General features: G+C 37.2%; 2 protein-coding genes across 5 annotated transcripts; both read right to left on the bottom strand.

Moving 5' to 3' along the window:
• Window positions 1-802: 802 nt before the first annotated feature.
• ampd3b (adenosine monophosphate deaminase 3b) lies at window positions 803-15,436 on the bottom strand. Of its 4 annotated transcripts, XM_084409251.1 has the most exons (17): window positions 15,312-15,436; window positions 14,512-14,661; window positions 13,709-13,813; window positions 9,740-9,962; window positions 9,462-9,639; window positions 8,030-8,195; window positions 7,513-7,732; window positions 7,271-7,400; window positions 6,980-7,174; window positions 6,741-6,872; window positions 6,463-6,626; window positions 4,948-5,074; window positions 4,350-4,513; window positions 4,120-4,240; window positions 2,755-2,928; window positions 2,540-2,650; window positions 803-1,656 (listed from the first exon to the last, which is right to left on the bottom strand). In XM_084409251.1, exons 3-17 carry the CDS (start codon window positions 13,764-13,766, stop codon window positions 1,480-1,482), a joined length of 2,340 nt encoding a protein of 779 aa, XP_084265377.1. In that variant the 5' UTR covers window positions 13,767-13,813; window positions 14,512-14,661; window positions 15,312-15,436; the 3' UTR covers window positions 803-1,479. The 4 variants fall into 4 exon arrangements, with proteins under 4 accessions (XP_084265377.1, XP_084265378.1, XP_084265379.1 ...); XM_084409252.1 differs by lacking the exons at window positions 14,512-14,661; window positions 15,312-15,436 and adding an exon at window positions 13,932-14,117; XM_084409253.1 differs by lacking the exons at window positions 13,709-13,813; window positions 14,512-14,661; window positions 15,312-15,436 and adding an exon at window positions 12,911-13,049.
• A 1,252-nt stretch (window positions 15,437-16,688) lies between these two features.
• On the bottom strand, window positions 16,689-18,846 carry admb (adrenomedullin b). Its single transcript, XM_084409805.1, has 5 exons — window positions 18,694-18,846; window positions 18,241-18,353; window positions 18,027-18,155; window positions 17,642-17,937; window positions 16,689-17,290 (listed from the first exon to the last, which is right to left on the bottom strand). Exons 2-4 carry the CDS (start codon window positions 18,339-18,341, stop codon window positions 17,667-17,669), a joined length of 501 nt encoding a protein of 166 aa, XP_084265931.1. The 5' UTR covers window positions 18,342-18,353; window positions 18,694-18,846; the 3' UTR covers window positions 16,689-17,290; window positions 17,642-17,666.
• Window positions 18,847-21,764: the final 2,918 nt, after the last annotated feature.

The raw sequence follows: 21,764 nt of genomic DNA, 5'->3' as shown, positions 1-21,764 counted from the left end.
GATATTTACAGAATAATGTTATTGTGGTTTCATTTTGCTTTTGACAATCTGGTCAAAAGTCATGACTAATCACAATTTTACTCAATTGACAGCCCTAATAATCAGAAACAAACTAAATCTGGTTATTTTTAGGTTTTTATATGCTATAATTTAGTCACACATGATTCAGAAATGTTTATAATCTAAGGAATTATATGAATCCATTTAACATGAACTTTATTTCTGTGTAAGGACCAAATGAAATAACTGGATCTTTCAAATGGATTAACATTTGAGAATGAACTGATTTGCTTGTTTTCTTTTGCAGCTTAATGTTTGCAAATTAAATCTTTATTTTACAGGGCATCACTGACACTTTCAGTAGAGGTGTGTTACCTTTTAATTGTGTGTTGTTGGTTTTTTCAGTTTGAAATCCTATTCATCTTGGACTTATATGAGAAGAGTATGTGAATTTGTGGAACATGTAAATTTCTGCAATATTCAGATTTATAGAGATTGGGCTGAATGTTAATAGTTTTATCAGAGAGAAAATAACATTATTAGCTGCTTCCTAGTGTTGTTTTGAAGGAGATTTCTTTTACTTCTGGAGTAAATTGGGATGTTTGATGTTCTCAGTTCTGTCATCTTGTGTAAATCTTGAATAATAAACTAAATTGAATATTTTCTTCTAGCCAGTTTGTTTGAAGGCTGCAGTTCCTAGTACTTCCACTGAACAGCAGTGTCGAGCAAATAAATAATAATATTTCTAATGATCTGGAATATGAACTATAGACAATCTCATTATGAATTGATTCAGCAAGACTTTATTTGACACCACTTTATTTATTTTACTTTGAGTGCAGTATTCAGATATTAGTGAAGCACTCTAATAGCACTCAGGCACGTTTCAGGTGGCTTTTCAGAGGCCAAGCACCCATACATTATAAAACATCCTTAAATCAGTTTAACCATCATTGTTGGTGTACAAAATGTGCAAGTTCAAGTACACAAGTCTATTTTGTACCAAAAAAAGAAAGAACAAAAAAACGCCCCAGAATCTCAGGTTGCAAACGAACTAGTTTATCAACGCAAATTTTAGTTCCAGTGCCTTTTTATTTATTTTTTTACAAAAGCAATTATTTGAACAAAGGAATACACTGTTCACCCGAACACTCCCTTGTTAAGAAAAGGTAACAAATGTATGCCCCTCACATTTTCAGAAACCATGCAAAATACTAAAACAGTTTATAAGAACGTCCCATTTTTTAAAGGTACATTTGACAATTGTGATATAAATATATCCATCACATACAAGGCACTATGAGAACGGATATGCCCATCATATAAGGCATTAAGTCACATGACTCCACATCTTGCTACCTGCATGAATTATATCCATGGCTCTTTTTTTGCATCACTTATAGCAAGATAAAGTTTTATGCTGATATCTGGTCCACTCGTATGGACTCATGTTCTACCCTATCGATCACCCTGCCATGTTTACGGGGCTTGTGCAGCCAAGGCTTCTGACTTGACGGCATCCACTAGGAAGCTGAGCTCATTGCACAAGGTCTCGTGACGATAGGCCATACGGATTTGCGCCACATTTGTCATACGGATGTCATTACCCTCTGGTCCATCCTGTAGATAATTCTCACCCAGGAAGTGTTTCTTCTCCTGCAAGGGAAATCTAAATGTCAGCTTTTTTATACACAAAGGGTTGATGTTAAATTTAGCATTGGAATGCATTTAAAATTAGCACTGGAAGATTTTTCTTAAGGAAATATTCCGGTTTCAGTAGAAGTTTCGCCCAACCAACAGTATTTGTATCATAATTATTATTTTTTTCATTAAAAAGCAACATCTGAGTTACAGTGAGGCACTTACAATGTAAGTGAATGGGGCTAATTCATACAAATACTGTTTCAATCAGCCAAAAGACATAAACATAAGCGTGTTAACATGATTTTGGTGTAAAAAAAAATCCCTTATTAACCTGTTCTGTGTAAATCACCAGGGCAATGCTAGACCAAGAACTCTAAAACCCTAGAATGACTGTAAAAAATATTTCAACAGCTTTACAGCTCAAATAATGCACAAGTTTAAACAGAATAATTACATTATGTAACTTTTGCTGCTCTCACGGTTAATAAACAAAACTGCATGAGTTTTGCGGAAGAACAGCCCCCTCGGTTGAAATTTTGCATTTGAAAAAAAAGAAATTGCTTCTCAGAATACCGGCAACATGTGAGAAGTGCCAGTACTCAAGAAAAAGTGAGCGTATGCTACCGATTAAAATATAGAAGTGTGTATAGTACCGGTGTGTTCCGGCCCACTTCAAGCACTGATTGTACCTTTAATGGAAGTGCTTTTATTAAGCTTTCAGCTTTAAATCCTCTACAAATTGGTCCCATTTACTGCCATTGAATGTTCCTCAATGTCACCTCAGATTTCGCTTTTTCTTTCTTTTTTTTATTTTAAGAAAACAAGGATGAGCGGTAATTATTTGAAATCTAATCCTATAATATTCTTTATAGGTTAAGACAGACAGAGAAAGTACCTGATGAGACAGACCGCTCTGAAGCACACTATTTCTGGCGATCTCACACACATCGCATGTGCTCAGTTTCCACAGTTGTGCTGCTATGGCGTACTCCTCCATCAAGGCCTCCTAAAGATACATAAACAACAGAATCACATCACCTGACTGCTCTAGATGATTACACTCAGTGTTGGCAGTGTTCTATGAGCGTCATTCACACTGCTTTCCCAGACCTTTGTGTAGTGGAACTGTAATGGGTCATCCGTGGAGAGGGACACACACAGGCCCTTTTGCAGGAACTCCCTGAGGGGATTCTTGGAATACTCCAGGAACAGGCTATTGTTACTGAGCGGAGACATGGCAATGGGCACCTGGGCCAAGTAAAACAGGTACTGCAGCACAGGACTCTGTATTGAGAAATTAACAAGAACAATGTTAAACCATAAGAAAAGACTACATCAATACTGGTATCTGATGGTTTTCAAGGTTTTTTGTGTGTTAAATTACTCCTTTCTAAGAAACTTAGCATACAGGGCTCAATAATAATGATGGTCAGTTGACAGAAAAGTCACTTGTCCTATTGGGTCAGTAAGAACCTTTGCAGCGCGCCTCCAATCTATTAAATTGCAATAAGCTTTGTGCTTTAGTACTTCATATACAGTAATAACGTCTCAGCTTTCAAATTCTGTCAATTGTATTATGAAATTCAAACGATAAATACATTTTTGGTGCTCTTTAATGTGGCGCGACAGATCATCGGTTCAAGCTTAGCGCACGTGAACTGGTCGTCATCTGTATTGCTAGTTATAGCATGAAACAAACATGAAAGAACTTCAGAAGGTATGTTGAAAGATACAGTACAACTTACCGAAATTCGTGTAATCGCTCAATCAGTGTTTCAACCACATAAAAACATCAATAAAATAGATTGTAGCCAAAACAATGTCACGTCATCTTACATTTACCTCAGAAAAGCCATTCAATCAATGTCCAAAAACTCATCAGTCAGCTAAATTAACTTAGAGGAGCATTTTGATAAATATTTGCACTATATAGCATATTCATTGCATTTCAACTTAACCTGCTTTTCAATATTTAATGTATGTATGTATGAATGTATGTATGAATAAATCCGTCATGTTTTTGACAGCCACCATTTAAATGTTCATATCTAAATACAACTAGTAGACACACAATTACGTCATTTAAAAAACCTTTCTTGTGTGTAATTTAAGTAGCCTACAAATCAGTTACCTTTAATATTATATAGTATGTATAACCACTGTCCCTGTATAATTTACAGCGTTAGTTGAGAGATTTTTTTGCCATGTACTGTACCTGATTGTCCCCAATTAATCGATATTAAATCAAATCGTAAAATTTGTGTCAATGCCCTAGAAATTATACATGTAAATTCATGCTTTTTTTCCCCCCTAATTGGCAGTGAACATTACCCCAAACGGGGGAAAGCTGAAACGATCCTTACTTTTGAAAGCGGTGTAATAATTGTTTGTCTATTTAGTGGACTCTGAACTACACTGCCTATGGGTGTAATGTTGTGTGGTTTGATGTGAACACAATTAGTTTTAGAGACTGACCTTCTTCAGGTTGAGTCCGTGAGAGATGTTGTCAGCTGTGAGGAAGGCTGACACCAGATGGGTGATGGATCCTGCCTCGCCACAGTGAGGACGGAACTGGAAGGTATTGAGACCACGTTCCCTGCAAAATACATATATATAACTTCAGTTATAAAGCTTTTGGCTAAATTTGAGGGGAATGTAATGGGTTGTAGTGCTGAAATCAGAGCTTGATCTTTACAGTGACTTACTTTCGTAGGTTGTTGAGGACCATGATGTTGGCATACATGTGGAAGAGGTAGTAAGTGTATGGTGGGTTTTCCTCCATGGTCCACTCTTCCGGTTTTGGACTCTTATAGGTGAATAAGTGATCACTATGTTTGGACTCATCATCCACACTGTCAAACCCTGTCACCTGCAGAAAAAACAGAATGCTTTTTTGACATCTTTTTACAGCCACTTTTTGCCCTAATTTTCCTGAGGTTGTGGCTTAATATTTACATAAGGACTGATCAGGCTGTTCAGATATATAGGCAAGGTGGCGTTCCTTTGACTTTGGTGGGGGAAAAAATGAATACACAATGACTACATTACTGACTTGTGCGTAGTTTAACCACAACTATGTTTTCTGTGATTTATAGTGCGTGACAATTTTACATGAACTCATATTCATCTGAGAACTATTTAATTGTTCATAAGGGATTTGGCATTTAAATCTTGATTCCTAGTAAAATGACTGTTTTGTGTTTAAGCTGTTAATTGCACTGTTGGTGTTACAATATTCTATTGTAGCATGAATCTGCTCTGACTGGTCTTGCCAGCTTAACAAAACTCTGATAAAGCACTTACGTGTTTCAGGAAAACATGTGTCTCTTTGTGCTTCTGAGGGTTAATTGTGGCCTGGAACAGTGGGAGGAAGATGTTCTCCAGCATCTTGGCGAAGTTAAGAACAATCCTCTTTGATCTGAAAATGTCACTAAAAACAAAGTGCACAAATCAAGAATACTTGATTTTAGAAATACTGGATATGAATTATGAGCAAGTATGAGTAAAAATATAGTTTGAGTAGAAACGTCGCAGAGTTGTGCTATTCAGAATTGAATTGAGAATGCCTTTTAAAATCATGAATTTTAACTGACAGAGAATTGTAAATTGAATTTAGAAAGCAGAATTCCAAAAAGTACATATTACATAACTTTCATACACTGATTTGAAAATTAACAATTAAACATTATGACAATAACAGTACAGCCAAAATGCTTCTGAAATAAATGTAGTCAAACTTGACTAATTCTGGGTCACTGAGAAAGAAAATGATGCTTAAAATTGTTGATTGGCTCTAGTTTTTTAAAGATATGCTATTAGGTCAGTATATATGAACATTGATGTGGGAATGGCGGAGGATGAATGAATAATAAAGGGAAGAGATCTCAGTTTAAACCTGAAATTACTAAAACACATCTTTGACTGGATCTATGAATACAATTATGACTGGGTTTGGACAGTACTTGGTTTTTAGGCAAAACAATAAATTATGCAATCTGAAGCTGGTATTGCATCATATTTCTTGAAAGTCAATTGAACAAATTGCCCTAAATCAACTCTAGAAGTCATTCAGCAGGGGTGCAAAACTGAATTCCTGGAAGGCCACAGCCATGGTTCCAATCACTGCTCTAACACGCAATCCTGTAGCTTTCAATTAAGCCTGAAGGACTTGATGAGCTGGATCAGGTGTGTTTAATTAGGGTTGAAGCTAAACTAGGGCTGTGGCCCTCCTGGAACTTAGTTTTGCATCCCTGTCATACAGTGTCATACTCGCCAGTGTTTGATTTTGCATAGGTACACAGTTCTGTTTAGTCACTGCAGTGCAGATAACTGCAAATGGAGCCCATCAATGCTTGCAGAATATTGCTGGACAGTGACAAGAGATGCTCCATTTAATGAATACAAGAGACAAGCCAAAGAAGTGCAGAGTTTTTTTGTCTTTTGTTTTATAAAAATTTTTTGCTGAGTGTTACATAAACAGGACAGGTGACTGGTAATATCTTTTCTAACATAGATGTAAAATGTAAAAACTTCAGTATCTTGGAAACAGTAGCCAATCGGTTGTTTTACTTGTTATATTTGAATTCAGCACATCAAATACATAATAAATATTATTAAAAAAATTGTAGACCAGTGGAATAAGTGCTGTTTGAATGAAAATATATATATATATTTTCTCAATATATTTAATTAATGTCTTAAATATATTGAAAATATATAAGACATTTATTAAATATTTTGTTGTGTTAGATTATTGAAGATTCATTGACTGTTAAATGTCTTTAAATTCATGTTAATTGACATTAGAAGAGGACTTACTAAATCCTGGGCACCTGTATGATCCATTTCATGTTAGGGGAGTACAACTTTTGCTTGATAAACCACTTGGACAGGCTGTCCCACTCTTCAGGGGCTCGGCCATAAATTGAGAGACGGGGTTCAGCATGCTGATATTTACTCTCCTCCAGGTTATGAGCAACTTCCTGCAAAAGAGGAACAATGTAATTGATTGTTACCCACTTAAGAAAATAGTCTGTGTGCTCTGACAGTTATAGTTCATTTTATCTTGTATCAGCATATGAGTTGATCAATTTTACCTTGATAAGACGTGCAAAATATTCTCCATTGATGTAGTTATCACTTTTGAGGTAGATCTCTCGGAGCTCACTAGCACCCACTGGGTTGTATTTGGAATTGAATTTATCAAAGCGATGAAAGGTTTGTCTGCCCTGTAACAAACAATAGAGCAATTTCTTATTGCGGCAAGATCCATTCTGCAAGAAAATGTAGCATAAAAGCATCATTTGGAAGTCCTGAGGTTTTCTGAAATACGTACCGCATGTACATCTAATGAGTCCACTGTGAGATCGTAAGGGTCCATTTTCAGATTGTCAAACACCTGTTTGAGGGTGAGCTTCTTTCCGTTCTTCTCCACCACCTCTCGCTCTGCTTCTGTCTTATAGGTGTCCTGGATGAAATTCAGTAGATGCTTCTGGTTCATGCAGGCAGCTGCGTGAATGTGCGTATCAACCTGAATATTCACAAATATGTACATTTAGAAGTGAAAAGGGTCTTTATGCAGTAAATAGTGTAAATATTAGTGTTTATGCAACTTTATTTGAAATACCTTTCTGACATTGTAGAAGTCTCTGTGAGGAACACCTTTTAGTTCCTTTAACTCAGCCATCTCGTTCAGCATTTCATGTAGTTGAAACTTGGACATCAGGAAGTTAAGCCTTCTGTGACAATAGGTCTTCCTATAAAAGAGGATATTTCCCCTAAATGTATTTCTTTTTTTCGCTGAATTTCATTATTATTATTTAGCAACAGATGCATGCAGTGTTATAAATATAATATAACCGAACTCACGTTGGTCCGTCTGCAATCATAGCAAGGACGTGGCTCAAGTCAATAGCAAAAGTTTCCAAGTCAGGATATGGCAAGCTCCGTGGCTGATCCAGTTTTAAAGCATCCTCATTATCGTAGACATATATGATTCCATCTTTCATCCTCAGGGAGTAGTTCAGATCCTGTGGGAGGTCTTCCATACTGTAGGGATCCTCACCCTCACTTGGAGGGGGGCAGATATCTGTTGCCATGGAAAGAAAGCATAACGGTAGTTCTGATGATGAATACTAATGTCATACTATACTTATGTTCTGATATAATTAGAAACAGGACTAGATGTTTTTAGTATCACTTTCCCAAACCTAATGAACACCCAACAGTCTTTGAGACAGAATAGTACTATTTAACAGTAATTACAGTCATTTCTCACTTATGTCTCAAAGCTGTTGTCATTATAGGTCTTTGAACAGTTATTGGTTACTTGATAACAGTTATCTGAACATTATTGGTGCATGAACTGTTGCCAACCATGACATACCTGGCAGCATTTCATCCTCCTCACTCCATTTCTCATTATTGGCAATCCTTAGAAAGCTGGCTGTGGTCCTGGGGAAGTGGTGATATGCCAGCCGGGAATATTTTTCTCTGATGAAGAGTGCTGTCAGCAGAGTTTTCGCTGCCTGCGCATAGTCTTCAACTGTTATCTGTCAGAAGTGATCATAGATGAATTCATTTTGTCAGCTTTTAGGAGAACAGCATATACACTACAGTTCAAAAAGTTGGTAAGTCTCTTATGTTCACCAAGGCTACATTTATTTGATCATAAATTCAGTAAAAAACGTAATATTGTGAAATATTATATAACTGTTTTCTAGTTCTAAAATTTAATTATTCCTGTGATGGAAAAACTGATTTTAACATCATTACTCCAGTCTTCAGTGTCACATGATCCTTCAGAAATCATTCTAATAAGCTGATTTGGTGCTCAAGACAAAAATTCTTATTATTATCAAGGTGCTGTGCTGATTAGTAATATTTTTTTGGAAACCATGATACATTTTCAGCATTCTTTGATGAATAGAAAGTTAAAAAATAACAGCATTAATACATTTTTTGTAACATTATAAATTACTTTACAGTTAAATTTTGATCAATTTAATGTGTCTTTGCCGAATAAAAGTATTAATTTCTTTAAAAAGAAAGACCTTACTGACCCCAAACTTTTGAACGGTATTATATATGCATTAAACCTCTAAGTTTAAAGGTTTGTGACTTGTAGTCCATATCTTGTTAGCTTTGGAGGCATAATTTGTGTATTATGTGTATATGTGTATATATAAGTGTGCTAGTGTACTTCTAAAAGTACGCATACAAAAATACTCTGTTCATCAAATATGAATCACTGTATAATGGACACTTTCTTGCTTGCATTTTTTCACAATTGAATCTACTAATCTACCACTGCATCCAAAGTGTTTGATTATGAAACCACACCTGTACTGGTCATGCAATCTTAATTTGTGTCACACAGGTGTGACTTGTACTTGTACTATGAATTCATTTGTTTGGCTCAAATTAAATACCCAGCCCTGTTTATTAACTTTCTTGAACTTTTCCTTGTATATTATATTATATTATATATTATATTATTAAATACCTTCATATATAATATATATAAGGAATAATTGACGACGGGCCGTTAAATGACAAGAAAAATAATGCACACCCGGTAACTCACCTCGCGTTTGAGTACATAATAAAACGTCATTTTGTGGAAAAAAATATGGAAATAATTTGTCGGTTTTATCCTATTATTTACTATATTTATTTGCTTGGTCAGTGTCATTGTGGGTTTTAAGGAACTTTGAAATAACTGAAATCATTTATATATATATATATATATATATATATATATATATATATATATATATATATATATATATACATATATATAATAATTTGTCTCCTACCCCTGCGCAGTAGTCTCCACTGATGGTGACCCTCTGGAATTCTGGGATATTGTCTGGCATAGGGCCTTCGGCTGTGGAAGGGGTCATCAGGGGTGAAATAATAGACATAGCCCAATCTTGAGCGGCGGGGATATGCAAGGAAATTGATTGGGATCGTATCAGCTTGAAACTTTGTTTCCTAAAATGGGGCATAAAGAATAATAAATACATATTGAATATCACAATAATGCAAACTGCTGATTAGTTCTGCAACCTGTGGCACATTTGAGTTCACTGACCTCTTGACGGATTTCTCGGACATCTGCTCCTCCATCTCTTTGCGTAGCTCCCACTCCTTGGCCTGATTTAAGCCAATGGGACAGTCCTCAGGGACGGTGAACATGGACAAGCTGTTCTTAGAGTCTTCTTCTTTTAGAGCTGAAGCGTACACTTTCTCAGCCATGAGTCTCACTTTCTCATCCACCTCTTGGAGAGAGATCTTCGTGAACTGACGCGGCATTTCTGCAAGGAGTGGTGCCATCAGAAAGAATGCTTTTTCTTTCTATAATTAGTCAATGTTCTTCATCAGCTGTAGGAACACCTTATGTACATGGTGTTCATTTGTATGAAGTATTCTAAAAACTTTCATTACTTTGGCCAGTACCCAAACATGTTGCCAAAACTTGACAAGAGAGTCATGCTTTGAAATGAATGACATGGCACTATTAGAAGGCCTATTATTTGTCATATTTTGGCTAAGAAATTATTTACGGGATTTTGCCATAATGTACAGTAAAACCATTATTGAAGGTAGTAAAATAAACTGGAGGTAATTATGTGTATGTGTAAGTCATGGCAATGTTACAACTGCACTCATCATGATCGTAAACATGTCCTCAAGTATCGGTCCACACAGTTCTGGTTTCACTTTCCAACTTGTGCCTTGGTCTTAGTCAGGTATCTATGAGGTTAACTAAGTTCCTGTCCTATTAGAGACTGGACTCCCAAAGTGTCAGATGAGTAGTTGTTGTGTCTGGCAGCAAACTACTCACGGTGCACAGCAAGCATTCCTTTATTTACTTGGTAGGCAATCATTATTAGTTTAGGCACAATCATGGAGAACAAACCACAAGTGAAGGGGAACTTGTATATAATAATTCATTAATGTTGCATGCACTGAAGCAGAAGTATATGCAGCACATTTGCAAAGTGTAACTTTGTGGTTTAGTTTTACATGCAACACTTTAAGAAAAGGAAAAGTGTCTTGTTTTCAAACTTATGTCTGGGTCTACAGAAAATCTGACACTTTACTAAATGTATCTATTTAAGGTTTTCAAAGTTGCCTTTGAAAATCTGGTCAAAAATCATGACATGAATCACAATTTTATTCAATTGACAGCCCTAGTTGTAAACAGTGAAAAAAAAAAAAAAATCTGGTTAATTTGAGGTTTATATATGTACATCATCCTAATAGTGAGTAGAAAAGTAGCTATTAACTTAATACAAAGTAAATATTTACTGACAATGATTTAATACCGGAAACAACAACGCTTAACATTTTCGTCACACAGTATAAATGTTTATTTTATTGAATCAATTATATTCGCTGCCATGATATTTTAGGAAGGGGATCATCATATTTTGCGGTCTTTGGCATCAAAAAGTTTGAAAACCCCTGTCATGCAGTATGCTTTAGACATTTGAAAATTTCAAAAAAATTATGTTGGATAAGTGTATTAATTAATTGAATTTCTGATTTGAATTTTTCTCAAAAAGCATCTCTCAAATTATTTTTCAGGCCTTGACCACTGGTTTTTGTCTCTATTATGCCTAACCTCACCACCCTTCCTCCATTCACGCACAGACTTCCTGGTTTATCAATACCACATTTGCATCCAGTACAGTAGATTATAGTTTCATATCAGTTACCATGCCTTGGCCACCTTTCTATTTCCCATATCACATTGGATATGACATCAGCATATACAAGGTTCAGTGCTCATATAGCATGGGAATGTAGGTCAGGCCAGTTTTTAATGGCAGGCAGGTTTATAAAGTCATGTGCAAGATTGTTGACTTCCACCTGTGTTGACATGCAACTGGATATTCCACTGCACTGTCAACAATCCGCAGCCCTTCGATATAGACGCTTGACAAGCCTGTCAGATGGATGATTCCGGACTCCTCTCAGCCCTGCCCATCTAGGAAACCTAGATACCAGACGCACTTCTAGAACAGCTGTGTCGTACGCATGGAAGTAAACCCCTTAGTTATATATCCAAGTAAAAATCAATCATATATATTTTTCTGTAAGATATGCATTATATATATACAGTAAAAAATTAAAAACAAATACATTATATATATTTTATTATATATTTTTTATTACGTATAAAATTCATGTATAAAATTATACATGTATATCTAATTGATTTTTACTCTATTATACATTATGTGAATATATGTATAAATAAGTAATTGTCAAAGGAATTGTTTACTTTAAGCACACAGTTATACTACAAATATATCTTATATCCTGTCAACTTTCAACTGAAAAAAAGCTTGTCAATATCATATCTTTTGACTGTCACTGACCCCTATTATTCAGCTTGACCGATCCTATTGTATATTCCTATTCCTATTGTTGGAATATACACTTTCTCTTACCTTCTTTAGCTATTTTTGCCATGGTTTTACTGGATCTCTGTGTTTGGATTCTCTGTTTTCCTGTTGCTTTATAACTGTGGTCTTCAGTTCTAGGTCTTTTTTTGTCTTTGAAGAAGCTTCAGTGTTTTTCAGTATCCCACTCCTCCCTATTTAAAGGGTCTGACAGCATCATATCAGCAGAGAGCCCTGGCTGGACGTCACAACAAGCTGCGAGCTGAACCTGAGACCATTCTAAATGCTGGCAGGATCATTTCCCAGCCCGCTGTGTTTTTTTTTTTTATAAGGGAATAACATTGTCTTGGCATTAGCTCACTCATGTTCCAGTAACATTAATGAACCTTTAAAGACAGGCTGTATACGCTATGGCTTATACAATGTATCCACTATTGAAAACAGGTTGTTTACATTCCCATCCACAACCTTAGCAACTTCATATATAACAGCTCAACCTGACTTAAACCAGCTCACACTGCACTAAGCCCTACCCCTGCACAGATAACGAGAATCAGGTTACTCCTTTTTAAGTCAACATAACTCATAAGCCTCCAGTATACTGTACGTGCAGTATTATTATCAAGCTTCTGGAAAGCACATGCTGACACATATAAGACCCCAGAGGAATACTCTGTTCCAAACAGCATCCAATAACGTCCTAATCCGTTTTCATACATCCCCTTTGCTGAAGTTAGACTCACCTAATTTTGCTGGTCCTTGAAATGAGCATGGAAGAACCCTAGGCTTAAAGTAAATGAGCAAAGCATTCTCAAAACACAACAGCTCCGCTCACAAGTGCATTTATTTACCTGCGCTTTGAGAAGGTCAAGGCTACCACGGTGTCTCAGAGAAAGTATAAGGGGTGACAGACAGGATAGCTCTGTGTATTTGTGTCTACTAAACCCGTGTCTCCTCGACCTTTACTCGTTTGTAGGAAAACAAATAAGAGAGGCTGAACTCCGCCCTGCAGCGTAGCACTTGTTCAATACCTGGCAACCCTCTGCCCCCTCCCCTTACTTTACATCTGAGAGGCGGAAAAGCCATACTTTCATTTTGACGCACAAGTTCGGCTCACTTTGTGCCATACATTTGCAGTATTCTTCTTGTTTTGTAGTATTTGGTTAAAATTGACTCTAATTTTATAGACTGAAAAAGTGTAAACCATTAAATTACAGTGCCATCATTCTCACAGACTAATGTATTGAATGCCATTAGTGTAAATAATTGCATTTATAATAAGGCTTTCTTTGGTTTTAAATGAAAACAGATACATTTTGCAATGACTTTGCGTTTAATGATTGCACAAGACAAGTCATCGAGCCTGGCATGAGTAAAGTCAAGTGCTTCATTGCAAAGGGGTTATTTATAGAACGGGTTCAGTTCTCTTTTGTTAGAGCTCTTTATGACATGCTTGCAAAGAATGTTTTGCTATACTTTTAAATCTACTTTGACAATACCCAACAATATGTCTGCATGTCAGCTTTCAGGAGTTTGTGCAGATGAAACAAACTAGCCTTTTACAAAGACAAAATGTACAAAAACAAGCATATTGTGCAAGCCAACATGTAGCACTGAGATATAGTATTTTCATACTGTGCCAAACTTACCCCTCATAAAGTTGGGTGTTGATTGTTGCTTAGACAACGGAGTTCCTTTCCTGCTCATTTTGTACAGTGTAACAGATGCAACACGATCTCTAGTCAAAGTTCCACCTGAGAGACAAAAGTAAACTCCTTGTGTTATTAAAATGCATTGCAGGAAGGAAAAATTCCACAGTAAAAACACAATGATTCATTTGATAAGAATTCTACAGCAACATGGACTGTTTACCTCTCAGCGAGCAGATGAAAGCTAACTGCTAGTCTTCTGGTTTTCAAAAACAGGAAAAGGAAATTCATAAGTAGGCCAACTAACTCTAATCTGATGGACACTACTTCTGCAAAGTCAAATCCAAAAGCAAAACACAAAAGTTGATGTTATTTCCTAGTATGTTTATTACATTTCCTGGGCACTTGCTTTACAGCATATGCAACATTTTCTGATGTTTTAGGGGGAAACAACTCCTGATAAACACTATCAGTTGTTAGCTGTCATCTTAGCTTATCTACAAGAACACAAACAGCATGCAGTTCTGAATAAGGAAATGCCTCAATGTTCAAGGAAATGCCTCAATGTTCAAAAATACCACCACACCTGGAAAAACTCTCCGATATTTAATCCTTCCATTTTATAAAGGCATTTTTAAGACTACAGAGAAGCAGTAATAGAATGAGGCATCACCCCTCAACTGGTTCAGACCTGCAGGAAATGCTTGAAAGAAAAGAGGCCACAGGTTACAGCACTTCTACTGTGGTAACCCAACTGCCATAGCATTACTACTTTGTTTTTAAAGCGATATGAACCAACTCACCCTCTGTCTGCAGACCTCTATCTGTTCTCCTTTAAGTTTTTCTGTCTCTCTCTCTCTGTTCGTGTGATAGTGTCCTGGGAGATTCTGCTGTGTTCAGTAGTGCAACACTGGGTGTGAAGATAAATACCTCAAGGATTTTGCAAGCTGAATCTGTAAAAAAAAATGTCACAGCACTTAACCCTTTCAGTGCTGGTGGTAGGGAACCTTGAATTTGGGACTTGAATCTTGTCTGGTGTATTTCATTTCAGTTCTATGGGCTTTTATTGTGTTTTGCATTTGTTCTCAGAATGTTTAAAGAGACTTTCGACGTTTTGCGACTATATTTGTTGATGAAAACAAAACATAGGCTAACTACATGTTTGCTTAAACTAAAGGTAGACAAGTATTTTATGGATATGTTTCTGCTGATGAAGGCGAATGTTTACTTTCACACACACACACACGCACACACACAAAACGCGTTATTGCATTCCCTTTTGCTGATTTTTTTCTATTTGTAAAAATGCAAAGACGTCTTTGACTTTTGCATCTCGCTATTTTTTCGGCGTCTCGCAAGTGCCGCGTTTTTTAACACGATTTGTCAAGTAACAGGAACTTTATCCATTACAAAGCAAGTCTTGAGACCAATTCATTTCATATACGTCACGTGTACACTATTTTAAACAATGCGGAGAAGTATCATTCTTTTGAGTGTAACACTTTTCAATTAGAAAAAAATAAATGTGGTAAAGTCTGTTTTGCATGCTCTCTCCAACCAGGGCTCTCAAGTCTTGAGACTTGACGCATTTCACACGCCACACCTTGTATTTCATTCTCATGCTGAGGAGTAAGGGATAACTTGTCCCGCAATACTTAATGGACGAGGCGCAGGCAAACGGAGGGAAGTTCAAGGTCTCTGTCGAGTTCATAGCTGCTGAATGCCACCTACCAGCCAATCAGAAATAAGAATTAGTTGTTTCCGGGTAAATTACGTGTTCCCGCTGCAAGCACGTTCGTAGGCAACACGCGCACACACGGAGTGGAAGAGCACGATCTGATGATTTTTTTATCATTTAGATTTTACGATTCCTGGACGAAATCTCTTGCCTGTGATCAAAGACAGTGAGAGCTGATGTTGAGGAGTATAGCCAAATTCGTGCTAAATTATTTTTGATGCAGTCAAAAACTCTCCGGATGCAAAATTCACTTTTATATGGTGTTTGCCGATAAATGTGTGTTTGCAATGTGTGGACACAACCACCACATGAAAAAAATCCATCCAAAACTAGGAACAGTTTGGCTCTGGATGGAACACTATCATGTGGCCTTGAGCCACAGTGCTTTAAGTGGGAGTCTCCTACCCCTGGCATCAAAATGTGCAACAAACACTTAGAACACAAAACACCATTCATAAGCTAAATGCTACACACACACACACACACTCACGGCAAGACAAGTTGTTATGACTGTGTGAGCACTGCTGTTCAGTTGGCTTGTTTGGGGCCAAATTTCTTTTTATTTTTTGATAAATTTGTATTTTTGAAATATAACTATTTCTTTTATTTGGATGAATTTGTCTGTCTTTTATCAGATTTACCAATTGTTATAATGTCCATTTGTGCTGGTCATTTATAAACAATAGGCAAAATTGACCTGCTAGCAAAAATTGAAGCGAATTTGGTGGGGTCGAGGGGTTGAGCGGCCGCTGCTGCAAATATTTGGGTGGCTCCCCTAACAGATGTCATGCCAAACTTTTGATAAAACTTGAGAGCCCTGTCTCCAACTCATTTCATGAAGGATTTTGCTCAAGACTATATTTTAATCTGCAAGTTACAGTTAAATTGCCTTATCTTTACATTGCTTTTATTTGGTAAGTGTTTTATTTGCAACTTTTATTTCCTTTTCTAGAGCGTGGAATGTTGCTTTAGTGTATAATAATTATTAGGGAAAGCGCGCCCTCTGCTGTGTTTGTAATGTAGTTCAAAAAGTTACTTTTCCCACAGTCCACTTGCCAAAACGACTTATTAAATCTTTTACTGTGGCTTCTTTTAGGCTACGTAAGTCACGCACGGTAATTAAAAATGTAAACGTTTTGTGTAAAGTAATGAAGCATTGAAAAGGATGTAATTTCAGTTTCTCATGATGGCGGCAACACAATGTTTACATTTTTCAGTCGGTCCACACATAATATTTTACTAACTTCAGTAGCCTATGTTTAGCTACTTATTTATTTTTGCGTTCAAGGTACCAACCTGAAAGCTTCCCTGGAAATAAGATACAATTTGTCCTCACTCACACTTGCAGGAGTTTAATAGGTTATCAATTGACACATTATTGAATGATTCATGTGGAAAAAATGCTTCGCATTATAGCGATATGAAATCACAGGATAAACATCTTATTTCAAAATAAACGCAAAATAAACAATATTTCTTAAGGATACATGTACAGTATGTAGATATAAATATATGAACTTTTAAACGTAGGCCTACAGTATTTTCATAATATACATCTTTATACACATCAATAAAAGACTACATTATAATATTAAAGTGAATTATTGCACGGCCCCCACAGTATAGATAAATCAGTCTTCAAGTATGTGGATGTCCTTGAGGACAGCAAAAATAATTTCTTCCATAAAGAGTTTTCTCTCTCTGTTCTTCATCATTGGTCCTCCAGGGTAAATAGCTTCATGAAAGCTCTTCTTGCTGTTCTCTCTCCGTCCTCTTCACTGAAAGTTTGGGCTGGCAGTGTCCTGGGTTGTTCCTTCATTCCTCCAGCAGAAGGCGCATCAGTGCTGCAGAAGAGACAGAGAGTCAAGTCCCAAAGCTCCATTAGAATGACAAGAATGCTAAACACATGCGCAGAGCATTGACCACCCATTTCCTGTCATACTGCCTTAGACCCTCACAAAGCTTTTTATATATATATCGTTTTTTTTATGTCTCAACTGATAGCACTCCTTTTTTCCACAACCACTTTAAGCGACCTGAATCCTTCTCTGTCCAACCCATCAGGCAGAGGATGGAGAGAAGGATGCTCCACTTGCTCCTTTGTGCCTGAAGAGAGTACACTAACGTTCAGCAAAGGAGGTATCAGAAGTATCTCAGTAAACAGAGCCAATATAAACCAAAGGCTCAGGACAAACCGCAGAGGTGTTCCTGGGTTGTTCTTTAAATCCCTTTGTGGATGGATCGGACCCATGCCAGCTTTAGACGGCCTTCGTGGAAAGTTAGTGCAGGGTGGTTTGATGGGAGCGAACGTCTCCGTCGCCGTCCGTAGCCCCCTGAGCCGATCTTATCAGTGGGGGCGTTGCTCGTCTTCGTGTGCATTATATTCAGCAGGTGGGCCAGCTCGTGCACAGAGCAGGTGGCCAGATTACAGCCCGCTCTTTCGACTCTTTTGACCGTGTAGGCTGGTTCTGTCCGCTTTACCCTCACACTCCTGGAGGGAAACAGAAAGCATTTAGTTTTCCTTTATCTGCTGGTGGTGATTAGTCAGTTGTGTTTATCCAGTCAAAGAATGTGACATACCTGTGCTGTGGTACAAATGACTCGGTACCGCTGTTCCTCTGAGTCAGCAAAGCTGTCGAGTCGCTCTCGCTTCTCTCAGACACGCTGCTGACATCTTTCCTCACCTTACCCTGAAGCCAAACACTGAGCCTAGCAGATGACAAGAGAAACCCATGAGATTTTATTCAGAATCAGAGTTTTGAATGACAAGAGGGGTTCAGTCATGAGAGCGTACCTTCTCAAACCATCTGTATTCAGAGGTTTTGCACTCGTGATGCTCGGCAGAAATGCAGTCAGCACACACCACAGGAAAGCCTTCTGAAGCACTGAGTTCATTGTGAATGGAACCTGTGGAAGAACATGTAGCAATGTTATTATTAATCATGTAAAATGCATGTTCTTCTCATGAAAAACACCTGATTTTTTAACAAAGGTCTCAATGACGTGATCTTCCTGCTCCTTGTTGACTCCACACTGGTCATTCATTTATTTTGAAAGTTACACAGAGGTTAAGTTTTGCTCAACCGTGTCATTTCCCAGTAGCAAGTCTTATATTTGCCTGAGACAAGTGCACACTTGGTGCAATGAAAATGACTTGCCAGAAAGTCAAATGTCTCACTAACCCATGTTTTTGCCTTGACCTTTGAAACCAAAAAGTAGCCTAAGTGAACAAACCAAGAAAACATACCTGATAACTCCGGTCGCTCTCTAGAATTGACTGCACACTTGAAAAGTGGTGATGTTGAAGTCAATATTTTTGTGTATTTCCAAGTTGTGTCCAAATCTTAGTTGGCTGAGGATGAGTATTCAGCTGTGCCACTGCTAATGGTCTGAGTTACACAGAAAAACCTGAGTGCTTTATATACTTTACAGGGGGTGGGAAGGGGCGGGAGTTGTCTTGAGTGATAGCAGCCACATCCCTGTTCTAAACTAGCCAACAACTTTATGTGCCCTGTCTTAAAAGGATGGAATATAACCCCTGAGAGAAATCATTATTCCAGCATTCCTGTAATATCGTTTTTAATTAGATGACACCATTTGTTTTGTTTCCGAATCATTTTCATATCTCCTGCATTGGTGTGTTCACAGGGTCAGAGAGGTTTTGAATTGTAGAGTCGAGATTCATTTCCCAGACAAATATGCTTCAGCATCAGCCTTGTAAACATCTGATGATTAACTTCCTGCGAAGCATCTGGAATGCACATCTAATTGGTGATCGAGTTTATTTCAAATGATGTGACTGCATGGGAGATGTTGTCCTTGGGATAATGACTCCGTATGAGCCCTCACGCATTCCAGCCACCTACACATTTTGTTAACAAGTTAGGAATGTGGAATTAATGATTTCTATATCGAGTACAGCTAATATGACACCAGATGCCTTGCCAAAATCATTTGAGAATGGAACATGCCCAAATTTGTAACTGAAGAGAGAGAAAAACAGTAGATGGTAATTATTTCTGTTCAAACATTCTCCTCGCCCCAAAAATTAGACTGAGTTCTTCTCTCTGGATTGTTGCGGATTCATGTGGCCTATTTTTCAGTCCATGGGTATATAAATAAACCAAAAATTCAATATTGAGATTGTATATACACTTCTGCTGTAAAGTTTGGGGTTGGTAAGATTTTTGGTAAGTTTTTTCAGGGGGAAAGTCTCTATTCTCACCAAGACTGATCATTTATTTGATTAAAAAATACAGTAAAAACAGTAATATTGTGATTTTGAATTTTAATTTATTCCTATGACGGAAAAGGTGAATTTTCAGCATCATTACTCCTATCTTCAGTGTCACATGATCCTTCAGAAGTCATTCTAATATGCTGATTTGGTGCTCAATGTTGAAAATGCTCATGTTGAAAACGGTTGTGCTAATATTTTTGTGGAAACTGATACTTTGATGAACACTTATTTGAAATAGATATCTTTTGTAACATCATAAATGTCTTCCCTGTCACTATAGATCAATTTGTCCTTCAAAATTGCCAATGAAAAAAAATGTTTCAACAGTGTTACTAGTTGTACACAGTTGCGATCAGTTTGGTTTTTAAATGCACTGTTTTAGCACATTAGACACGATCGAATTGCAAATTGGCTATGGGTGCGTGACTATGGTAACATTACGTTAAGTGCCTCATAAGGCTGCTGGAAGTGTTCCTGCCAAGTGAAGACATGCTCAGGAAAGACAACTTTACTCCTACCAGTTTCCTTTGAGTTAAACAACACCCGATTCTATATTTAAGCATGAGCCTCTCGTCTTTTTATCTGTAGAAAGTAGAAACACAGTGTCGACATTTTTAAAAATGTGTTCTGGAAAGATAAAACGCTCCAGCTCAGATGTTTCTGCCAGTCTAACAGCAGAGTAGTTGCTCGATTGCTCTTGGTGTAAGTGACAAACTGACTGTCTGAATCCATTGGTTTTCTATAGTGCCACACAATCTAAAAGAAAATAGTAAGAGTATCAATCTTTGCTGCGGTGACTGGAAGTCACATAATCTTGTCTCTTTATGAGAGGAATAAAGCTTGAATAAAGTGTGCACCAGGATTAGATTCTAACAGCATTGAAGTTTTATGTTCATAGTGAACTCCACATGTTTTGATGCAAGTATGACAGCACAGCTGTGATGTGTTTCCTTTTTTTGATAATAGAGCGATTACCTGTTTGTTCCTCCTATCTATGCATTACCAGCTGTTAAATGTGGTTGAAGCAGGTTCAAACCAGACTTTGGTTATATCAGTGCTTGAGCGACGACTAAAAAAAAAAAAAATCAAGGGTGTATTCCAAGCAGATGGGGCAAGTCCCCTAGAGGCATTGTTATTGCAACATCATCAAGTCAATGAATACAGACAGCCACAAATTATTTTAAGCCTCAGGAAGAGAATCTGCTCCATGAAAATGACACATCTCATCACATCCCCATGTCGTGACATACATGCTCTCGTTTACACTTGCCAAGTAATGCATCGTGAAACCACCGTGACATTTTACGCAAAATCCCCTCTGTTCTCAGAAAGTTATCTGCTTGACACTTTTTTTATTGCTATTGTTTATCCTTTATATGAGTAAGTGGTTCGATGTAATAATGACTGTGCTGGCATCTGCTCATCCGAGTGGTCGTACAGCACATGTTATTTATTTGTTAATAATCTGCACATCAAAATTAATATAAATCCTCTGGTTGTAGCCTATAACCAGCTGCTGGTGGATATCCAGTGGACTTGATTCAAAACAAGTGGGTAATATCTTTTTTACTATCAGTCTTTGCATGGTGTGAATGCTGTTTTCATGCTAAGAAAGAAATCGCAAGCAGATTTAGAAGTGTGGTTATTTCTGCTCTGTTTCGTGGAAGCGTTTATGTGGCCTGCCAGTCACCGCAGTAGTTCTGTTCGATTTTTGAGAAGTAATTTTTTCTGGGGGGGGGGAATACTGTGGAAGTCAATGACTATCGTCAACTGTTTGGTTACTGACATATCTTATTTAGTGTTCAACAGAAGAAAGAAACTCATACAGGTTTGGAACAACTTGAGAGTGGATAAATGATGACATAATTGAACTATCCCTTTAAAAAAAAAGCATTTTCTCTTAAATATTTAGGTAGAACTATTTTCAAGAGAATAAGCACAACAGAGCTGTGAAAGCAGACTAGTATGAGTTTTTCTGTATGGCATGATGTTTAATGTCCCTGACAACCTCTGTAGTCCCATTTAGCCACTTGTTTGCAAAGTAAAGCTTTAAAAAAAATCACAAGGGGGTATTACTG

The sequence above is a fragment of the Rutilus rutilus genome (genome assembly GCF_951802725.1).
Source record: "Rutilus rutilus genome assembly, chromosome: 5".
Lineage (NCBI taxonomy): Eukaryota > Metazoa > Chordata > Actinopteri > Cypriniformes > Leuciscidae > Rutilus > Rutilus rutilus.
The sequence above is the reverse complement of the archived record's forward strand: the minus strand, read 5'-3'. Positions and strand labels throughout refer to the sequence as shown.

Bases quoted from the DNA above. Each gene is read 5' to 3' on its own strand.
- ampd3b (XM_084409251.1), bottom strand. From the start codon at position 13,766: ATGAGCAGGAAAGGAACTCCGTTGTCTAAGCAACAATCAACACCCAAC. The intron at 7,733-8,029 runs GTATGTCATGGT...CCATGGCAACAG, and splicing joins GGAGGATGAAATGCTGCCAG to ATATCTGCCCCCCTCCAAGT. The intron at 5,075-6,462 runs GTAAGTCCTCTT...CTTTGTTTTTAG, and splicing joins ATACAGGTGCCCAGGATTTA to TGACATTTTCAGATCAAAGA.
- admb (XM_084409805.1), bottom strand. From the start codon at position 18,341: ATGAACTCAGTGCTTCAGAAGGCTTTCCTGTGGTGTGTGCTGACTGCA. The intron at 18,156-18,240 runs GTACGCTCTCAT...GTCATCTGCTAG, and splicing joins AATACAGATGGTTTGAGAAG to GCTCAGTGTTTGGCTTCAGG. The intron at 17,938-18,026 runs GTATGTCACATT...GTTTCCCTCCAG, and splicing joins TCATTTGTACCACAGCACAG to GAGTGTGAGGGTAAAGCGGA.